Source organism: Eretmochelys imbricata, chromosome 2 (assembly GCF_965152235.1).
Source record: "Eretmochelys imbricata isolate rEreImb1 chromosome 2, rEreImb1.hap1, whole genome shotgun sequence".
Lineage (NCBI taxonomy): Eukaryota > Metazoa > Chordata > Testudines > Cheloniidae > Eretmochelys > Eretmochelys imbricata.
In genome coordinates this window covers 266,889,350-266,898,803 of record NC_135573.1, presented here as the reverse complement: position 1 = coordinate 266,898,803, position 9,454 = coordinate 266,889,350, and the positions used below count along the sequence as shown (strand labels likewise).

Genomic DNA, 9,454 nt, shown 5'->3' with positions numbered 1-9,454 from the left:
GCCAGGTGTAACTCTCTGACCCTGCTCCCCTCCACAGCTCTCAGACTCCTCGCCCCCATCGCTCTGCAGCCGGCAAGACCTGTTTCCTAGACCAGTGGCTCCCAACCTTTCCAGACGACTGAACCCCTTTCAGAGTCTCATTTGTCTTGCGTACCCCCAAGTTCCACCTCACTTAAAAACCACTTGCTTACAAAATCAGACCTAAAAATACAAGTGTCACAGCCCCACTCTTACTGAAACATTGCTGGCTTTCTCATCCTTACCATATAATTACAAAATAAATCCCTTGCAGTATAAATACTGTACTTACATGTCAGTGTCTAGCATACAGAGCAGTATAAACAAGCCATTGTCTGTATGAAATTTTAGTTTGGACTGACTTCGCTGGCGCTTTTCATGTAACCTGCTGTAAAACTAGGCAAATCTCTAGAGGAGCTGATGTCCCCCCGGTAGATCTCTGCGTCCCCCTGGCTGAGAACCACTGTCCTGTGGGCCAAGCCCCCTGCCCTGGCTGCAGGCACGGTTCTATAAAGGGCCTTTTCCGGTCCCTGAAACAGCCCAGCTCTGGCCCGGGGACTTCTGGGTGTGAGCTCCCGCTCTGGCTCGCTCGACTTCCCGTCTCCGGCAGCGAGCCCACGCCAGGGCCGCAGGCTGCAGGGGGAGTTTTCCGGCTCTTGCAGCGGCGAGGAGCGGCTCGGCATGCAGGGGGGAGACGCCGAAGAGGCGACGCCAGCCGGGGCCGCTCTGCAGGTAGGAGCCAGGCAGTCAAATGCGCGGCAGCGGGGAGGCACCAGGCCGGATTCCGGGCCGGTGGGAGCGGCTGCTCCTTCGGCTGTCGGTGGCCCTGCAGCGAGCAGGTCTGGCTGTGGCCCATCGAGCCCTGGCCCCGCTTATCAAGGGGCAGATCCCGTTTTCCCCAGCGCAGCCGCCTGGCTGATCTCCTGGCAAGGCGCTGTCTGTGGCGGAGCATCCTGCTGGAAAGTGGCAGTGGACCCCTCTGGGAGGGGCAGCCGGGACCTGACAGGCCCCCACCAGCCGCTTTCCACGGGGCTAGCGTGCTAAGGAGAAGGACTGAAGTGCTGAATGCTCACCCCGCAAAGCGCCTGGCTCTGATGGTGTTGGTGGAGGCCTGGGGGGGGGTTAAATACATGTTGCTTTGTTTGTTTCATCCAAATCTGGGCTCCTGCTGAACAGCAAAACTCTCCATTGACAACAGTGGGAGTAAAACGGGGCCTTCCGCTTGCACATAACAAGTTACCTTCCAACTTTTTGTTTGTTTGGGTGTCAGGACCTGAGGCTGCTCTCCACTCCGACATCAGGAGAGGGGGAGACTCACCAGAATGGTCCCACACCACTAGGGTGACCAGATGTCCCGTTTTTATAGGGATAGTCCCATTTTTGGGGACTTTTTCTTATATAGGCGCCTATTACCCCTGCCCCGTTTTTTCACAGTTGCCATCTGGTCACCCTACACACCATGCTCCAGCGGGCGTGTTTCATGGGGCGGTTCTCAGGCTGCATCACACTGCTGCAAAGGTTAGGTATCAATTCAAACCAGTAATGTCTAACCAACTAATGTCATGAAACCATTTCAGTTAACACCAGCTTGTGCAGCCCCTTTTCCTTTGAGAAATCTCAACACTGGCCTTAATCTACCCAGTGCTCTCCCTTCTACCCTGCTCTCTGTGACAAATACTGGAACATTGCCCTTTACCTGTCTTGGTGCAGGGACTGTCTCTGGGTCTGGATAGTGCCTTGCGTAACAGGGCTCCTGTCCCACTTGGAAGAAGCGGAGCAGTGAGCATATTGTAAAATCAATATAGTTCAAAGCCCACGCCTAATAAAGAAACGTGACAAGCCTGCCACAATGCAAAACATCATAGTGGTTATTTATTACATCTAGCAGAGTAACCTGCATTACACAACGCAAAACAAATTCAAGATTGCTCTGAAGGAAGCTCTCAAAATAACAACCTACTGTAGTGTAGTGGTTAGAGCAGTGGACTGGGAGCCAGGACACCTACCTGCTGTTTCCGCTCTGGTACTGACTTAGTGTATTACTTTGATCAAATAATTTAGTCAAAAATGATATAAAGTGGCCACTGATTGTGGGTGCAGGTGTCAGGAGGTAGCTGCAGAGAAGGTGCTGAGTAACTCTTGCAATTCCAGGTCCTGGTGACATTTGAGGACATTGCCATCTATTTCACCCGGGAGGAGTGGGAGATGCTGGCAGAGTGGCAGAAGGAGCTGTATCGGGATGTGATGAAGGCACATTATGACAATCTGATTTCCCTGGGTAAAAGTCCATTTTCTTCTTATACTCTCTGAGCTTTGCAAAATTCATCCATGTGTTTTAAGGGTGGAGCTCACCTCCAGTCATGCATTTCCTAAATCGCTGGGCCTGTTAGAGTAAACCCCTAAGGAGGGTTTAAAAAAAACCAAACAGCTTTGTTCCTGTTTTCTATTTCCAGCTGTCATGTGTCCACACAAAAAGCAACCGTATTGTTTTAATCCAAAATGATGTGTATTTTAGATTAAAGGAAAATAGCAACAAGAAAGAACAAAAGGAAAGTCTCCATGAAAGAGCAAAGTGTGTGCATATAGTCTCTTCTATAAACAGCTGCAGCAACTCTGATAGCAAAATGGCTGCCTCCCCTGCAGAGAGGCAGAAGTCTTAGAAACTGAAAGGTGCCGTACAAAGGAAAACAAAGCTGTAATGGTTTCAAGCTACATACACCAAGCCAGCTGCAGCCAGAGCTTCTTGCAAGCCTGTCATTCAGAGGACTGGCCTCAAACGTGCAATGGGGGCCTGGACTGTAAACAGAAAGTGTTTGATTTTTTTTTTTAAAAGTGATTTAAGGGCAGGGGAGGGACGTAATTGGGATCTTACTGTAAAGGGTGCATCCATTTCTAAGGAGCAGCTAGATGGTGGAAGGGGGAGTACCTTGATATCTGTGCTTTAAATCCATTCATAATAAATGGTGCTTGTAGCAAAGGGAGGGAACTGGTGTCAAACCATTCACACGGCTTTGTAACACGCATTCCATGGTGGCAATGCAAACCATAACATCCTCTGATCTATGTCCCCACAAATAGGCCATGCAGGCACCACGCCTGATGTGTTATCGCGGATCGAACGAGGGGAAGAGCCGTGGGTCATGGATCAGCAGGAGGAAAGAGAGAGGCTGGAATGCACCTTGCATGGTGAGCAGTTATAACCTAAACTGTGTCAGACCTGCTCTGACTATAGACCCCAGAGCTGGGGACAAGTGCCCCTGTCACAGGCTGCTGCCCCAGTCTCTCTCCTGCATTGTTTTTATAAGCAGGGCTGTTCTGGCAAGTGTCAAACCCACAAACATGCATGCCCAGCTCACCCCCTCCACCAGCTGGCTCTTGGGCCCAGGATCAAGCTGGGGAGCTGGCAGCAGGCAGTACACTCCCAGGATTAATAGGGGGTTTTGGCAGAAATCTTGCTCCGGGTCAGAATCCCAACCAATCCTACTTCCCAGTGCAGTGTCGGACCTTCCCTCCCCCCCCACCCCACCCCCGACTCCACACACAGGCCTCCCTGATCACTGGCATTATCACCTCCTGCATGCCTTTCAGAGGCCCTAAAATGGCAGCCTTTTATGTTCTGTCCCAAGGATTAAACCAAGTCACTGCTGGTGCAACTCCACTGAATTTCACCGATTGTCTTAACTCCCAGGCTCTCCAGAACCCTCCAGCCTTTCCCATACCTCTCTCAAAACATTACCCTGGGGCCAGGCTCCAGCCAAAGCAGTAAGTGCCTGAGGATCATAGCAATGTAGGGCTGGAAGGGATCTTGGGGGGTTATCTAGTCCATCCCCCTGTGCTAAGGCGGGACCAAGTAAACCTAGACCATCCCTGATAGGTGTTTGTCCAACCTGTTTTTAAAAACCTCCAGTGAGAGCGATTCCACAGCCTCCCTGAGTAAGGTGTTCTTGTGCTTAACTGTCCTAAGAATTAGAAACATTTCCCTCACAGTCAACCTAAATCTCCCTTGCTGCAAACTAAGCTAATAATTTCTTGTCCTACCCTCTGGGTATATGGAGAACAATTGGTCCCCATCCTCCTTCTGACAACTCTTAACATATTTGAAGACTGTTATTAGTTTCCCACACCTCCCTGCCTCCCAGACTTCTCTTCTCTAGATTAAACATGCCCAGTTCTTTCAACCTTTCCTCAGAGGGCAGGTTTTCTAAATCTTTGATCATTTTTGTTGCTCTGCTCTGGACTCTCTCCAATTTGTCCTTAAGTGTGGCACCCAGAACTGGACACAGTGCTCCAGCTGAGACCTCAAGCGTCCTGAGTAGAGTGGAACAATGACCTCCCATGTCTTACATATGACACTCTTGTTAATACACCCCATAATGATATTAGCCTTTTTTGCAACTGTGTCATATTGTTGAATCCTATTCAATTTGTGATCCACTATAACTGCAAGACCCTGTTCTGCAGTAGAGCTACTTAGCCAATTATTTGCCATTTTGTATTTGTGAATTTGATTTTTCCTTCCTCAGTGTAGTCCTTTGCACTTTTCTTCACTGAATGCCATCTCACTGCTTTCAGACCAGTTCTTCAATTTATCAAGATCATTTTGAATTCTAATCCTGTCCCCCAAAGTGCTTACAACCCCTCCCAGCTGGATTTCATCTGTAAATTTTAGAAGCATATTCACTACTCCATTATCCAAGTCATTTAATACAATTATTGAATAGTACAGACCCAGAACAGCCCCTTTTGGATCCTCCCACTTATGATAGAGGTCTATACAATCATGAGTGGTGTGGAGAAAGGGAATAAGGAAAAGTTATTTATTTGTTCCCATAATATAAGAACTGGGGGCCAGCAAATGAAATTAATGGGCAGCAGGTTTAAAACAAATAAAAGGAAGTTCTTCTTCGGTCAACGCACAGTCAACCTGTGGAACTCCTTGCCTGAGGAGGTTGTGTAGGCTAGGACTATAACAGGGTTTAAAAGAGAACTGGATAAATTCATGGAGGTTAAGTCCATTGGTGGCTATTAGCCAGGATGGGTAAGGAACGGTGTCCCTAGCCTCTGATTGTCAGAGGGTGGAGATGGATGGCAGGAGACAGATCACTAGATCATTACCTGTTAGGTTCGCTCCCTCTGGGGCACCTGGCATTGGCCACTGTCGGTAGACAGGATACTGGACTGGATGGACTTTGGTCTGACCCAGTGTGGCCGTTCTTACATTCTTATGACAGCGAATCATTGATAACTACTCTTTGAGTTCAGTTTAGCAACCAGTTGTGCACCCATCTTATGGTAATTTCATCTGTACAACGTTTCCCTAGTTTGCGTATGAGAGTGTCATGTGGGACTGTGTCAGAAGCCTCACTAATGTCAAGGCATATCACATCTACCGCTTCCCCCCATCCACTAGCCCAACTACCCTGCCAAAGAAGGAAATTAGATTGGTTTGACATGATTTGTTCTTGACAAATCCATATTGGCTGTTACTTACATTATTATCCTCTAGGTTTGAACAAATTGATTGTTTAATAATTTGTTCTGCTACCTTTCTGGATATCCAAGTTAGGCTGACTGGTCCATAGTTCCCCAGGCCTCCTTTGCCCACTTTTTAAAAATAGGTACTATGTTCACCTTTCTCCAGTCCTCTGCGTCCTCACCCGTCCTCCATGAGTTCTCAAAGATAATCCCTAATGTTTCAGAGAGTGCTTCAACTGGTTCCTTAAGTACCATAGTGCAGTGGTCCCCAAACTTTTCAGGGTCGCAGCCCCCTTTGCCCCTGTCCACCCCCCTGGAGCCAGGGCCGGGAGCGGGACCGTGGCTCCTAGGATAGGGTATGTGGACAGGGTAAAGGGGCTGAGATTGGGGCCACAGCTGAGCGTGGCTCCGGGACCAGGAACAGGGCCTGGGCCGGGTGCAGAGCCACGGCCAGGTGCGGGGCTGCCGCTGGAGGCGGGGCTCAAGCAGAGCTGGAAGCAGCACGGGGCTGGGTGGTGCTCCCTCCCTGCCCACCCTGGGAGTTGGCCTGGGCCCCGCTGCTCCCCTGAATTTTCCTTCATGTCACAGTTTGGGCACCTCTGCCCAAGGGTGAACTTCATCAGGCCCTGCTGACTTAAATGCATCTAACATCCAAATATTCTTTAACCTCTTCTCTCCCTATTTTAGCCCAAGATCTTTCCCCTTTATCATAAACATTAATTGTGTTAAGCATCTGCTCACAATTGACCCGTGTAGGAATGTCCCATTTTTAGGGGTGTCCCCTGTCATTGCGGATGAGATGATTCTGCCATAGAAACCCCTCCCCGACTGCCTAGGAGCAGTGGTGTTGTCAGCAAAACATGAAGTAATGTCTGGATTCTCCTCTCCAGAGGGTGCAGGCCTGAGCAGAACTGAGCAGCAGCAGCAGGAGGAAGGTCCTGAGAACTTGGAGCCACATGGGACTTTACCGAGTAGGTCGGAAGAGAGAGTTTTCCAGAGCCCCGAGCTGGAAGAAACTTGCCAGACACAGCGCAGGTCGCTGAGGCTGCAGCTGATCTTGGCGGGGAATGAGCCAGCTACCCCAAGGGACTGCGAAAGGGGTGGCCAGGAACCTCCGAGGCTCCCTGCGCAGGGAAGACCAAAGACGAGCCAGAGCCCAGCTACGTGTCACATGTGTGGACTTGGCTTCAAGGGAGAGAGAGTCCTTAGCAGACACAAACGCAGCGTCCACAAGATAAAGGATCCACACCAGTGCCAAGTGTGTGGGAAGTGCTTCCGGCTACGGCAGGACCTCAGGAGGCACCAGAGGACCCACACGGGGGAGAAGCCCTACCTTTGCACTCACTGTGGGAAGAGGTTCAGCCAGACCGCCAATCTCTGCACCCACAAGAAGATGCACAGGGGGGAGCGGCCGTACCCCTGCGCCATCTGTGGCAAGAGCTTCCGGCAGAAGCAGCAGCTGGTGTCGCACAGCCGGATCCACACGGGGGAGCGGCCCTACCCCTGCACGCAGTGTGCCAAGAGCTTCCGCTGGAAGCAGGCGCTCAGGGTCCACCAGAAAACCCACGTGGGAGAAGGTGGCTCTGAGGGGAGCCAGGCCACAGGGCGGGCCTTCACCTGCCCCAAGTGCAAGGCCGTCTTCGCTCACAGGCACGACTTCCTAACGCACCGGCGAGCGCACGCCAGCGAGCGGACCTACCAGTGTGCCGACTGCGGGAGGCGCTTCAGACAGCGGCAGCAGCTGATTCCGCACCGCCGGATCCACACCGGGGAGCGGCCCTACAACTGCCCGCTCTGCGGGAAGAGCTTCCGGCGCAGGCAGGAGCTGACCACGCACCAGAGAATCCACACGGATGAGAGGCCCTTCCGCTGCCCTGAGTGCCCGCTCAGCTTCAGGGAGAAGCAGAAGCTGAGGAGACACCAGAGAATCCACACGGGCGAGAGGCCCTATGCCTGCTCGGAGTGCGAGAAACGCTTCCGGCAGAAGCAGCAGATGGTGTCCCACCTCCGGATCCACACGGACGAGCGGCCCTACGCCTGCTCGGAGTGCGGGAAACACTTCCGGCGGAAAGACTCCCTCGCCAAACACCAGAGAACCCACCAAAGGGTGCAGACATAGGCCTTGTCTACACTACCACTTAGGTCAATGTAACTGAGTTGCTCGGGGATGTGAAAAAGCCCCCCCCCCCCCCCACACACACAAGCGACGCAAGTTACATGGACTTAGCACGGTGTGAGGTGGAGTGATTATGCCGATGGGCGAGCGCTCTCCTATGGCACAGTGCATCTTCGCCGTACGCACTACAGCGGCGCATGGTAGTGTAGACTAGACCGTAGTCAATGCAGTCGTCCTGCCCCAAACTCCCTCCTCACTTCCCCCGTGGAGGGGAAACTGCTTCCACAGGGACTCGGAGAAACCACCCCCGGAGCCATCAGCCCTTCATAGCTCCTGGCAGAGAATGGAGGGGAAGAAACACTACAGATACGCACTCCACCCCGGAGAAGGTGAAGGAGCTTCACCTCCATTGCCTCAAAGCAGCCACAGTCTCACAGCACTTATTGTTTCTTTGATGTATTTGAATCATTATAGAGGGCCTTGTCCTTCCTGTGAACCCCCATAAAGCCCTTCTGTTCTCTCCTCTGTGTAGTTATCCTAGGACAGGCAGGATTTCCAACCTCTCTATATTTCACCGGCCCCGTAAAGGGCAGGACGGTTGGGTGTCTGTGTGGTGGGAGAGGCATATGCAGGTGAAAACCATGACATGGTGCAGTAGTTTAATGGATTCATAGTGCTGAAGGCCAGAAGGGACCATTGGATCATCTAGTCTCACCATCTGTCTAGCACAGGCTGTTCAGTTTCACCCTGTTACCCCTGTATTGAACCCAGTCTCTTGTGTTTGACTAAAGCATCTTCCAGAAAGGCAACTGTGATGCCGACAGACCCCGGTCATTGGCGGGCGGGACTGAACCAGGGACCTCTGGAGCTTAGTGCATGAGCCTCTACCACATGAGCTAAAAGCCAGCTGGCTGCTAGCTAAGGCTGTAGAGCAGACTCATTAATTTCTCTCTTTCTAAGTGGTCTAGGTGCCACTAGATGGGACACAACACCACACCCAGGAGGTGTGTGGGTTACACAACCAGTCTTGATCAAGAGATGGAGAATCCGCTCTTTTTGCTGGTAGTTTGTTCCGATGGTTATTCACCCTCACTGTTAGAAACATGTGCCTTATTTCTAACTTGCCTTTGTCTGACTTCAGCTTCCAGGTCTTGGTTCTTGTTGTGCCTTTCTCCGCGAGATGAAAGAGCTCTGTAGTGCCTGGCATTTTCTCCCAGTGAAGGTACTTCTATATTGTGATCATAGAATATCAGGGTTGGAAGGGACCTCAGGAGGTCATCTAGTCCAACGCCCTGCTCAAAGCAGGACCAATCCCCAACTAAATCATCCCAGCCAGAGCTTTGTCCAGCCTGACCTTAAAAACCTCTAAGGAAGGAGATTCCACCACCTCCCTAGGTAACGCATTCCAGTGTTTCACCACCCTCCTAGTGAAAGTTTTTCCTAATATCCAACCTAAATCTCCCCACCATTACTCCTTGTTCTGTCATCAGCTACCACTGAGAACAGTCTAGAGCCATCCTCTTTGGAACCCCCTTTCAGGTAGTTGAAAGGAGCTATCAAATCCCCCCTCATTCTTCTCTTCCGCAGAATAAACAATCCCAGTTCCCTCAGCCTCTCCTCATAACTCATGTGTTCCAGTCCCCTAATCATTTTTGTTCTCCTCCGCTGGACATTTTCCAATTTTTCCACATCCTTCTTGTAGTGTGGGGCCCAAAACTGGACACAGTACTCCAGGTGAGGCCTCACCAATGTCGACTAGAGGGGAACGATCACGTCCCTCGATCTGCTGGCAATGCCCCTACTTATACATCCCAAAATGCCATTGGCCTTCTTGGCAACAAGGGC

General features: G+C 51.2%; 1 protein-coding gene across 1 annotated transcript; it reads left to right on the top strand.

Moving 5' to 3' along the window:
- The first annotated feature begins 638 nt into the window (after positions 1-638).
- Positions 639-7,717, top strand: LOC144260058 (uncharacterized). The gene is made up of 4 exons (XM_077808576.1): positions 639-750; positions 2,170-2,296; positions 3,097-3,204; positions 6,384-7,717. The coding sequence occupies exons 1-4, from the start codon at positions 700-702 to the stop codon at positions 7,610-7,612; spliced, it is 1,515 nt and encodes a 504-aa protein (XP_077664702.1). The 5' UTR covers positions 639-699; the 3' UTR covers positions 7,613-7,717.
- The last annotated feature ends 1,737 nt before the right edge of the window (positions 7,718-9,454 follow it).

Bases quoted from the DNA above. Each gene is read 5' to 3' on its own strand.
- LOC144260058 (XM_077808576.1), top strand. From the start codon at position 700: ATGCAGGGGGGAGACGCCGAAGAGGCGACGCCAGCCGGGGCCGCTCTG. The intron at 2,297-3,096 runs GTAAAAGTCCAT...CCCCACAAATAG, and splicing joins TGACAATCTGATTTCCCTGG to GCCATGCAGGCACCACGCCT. The intron at 3,205-6,383 runs GTGAGCAGTTAT...TCTCCTCTCCAG, and splicing joins GCTGGAATGCACCTTGCATG to AGGGTGCAGGCCTGAGCAGA.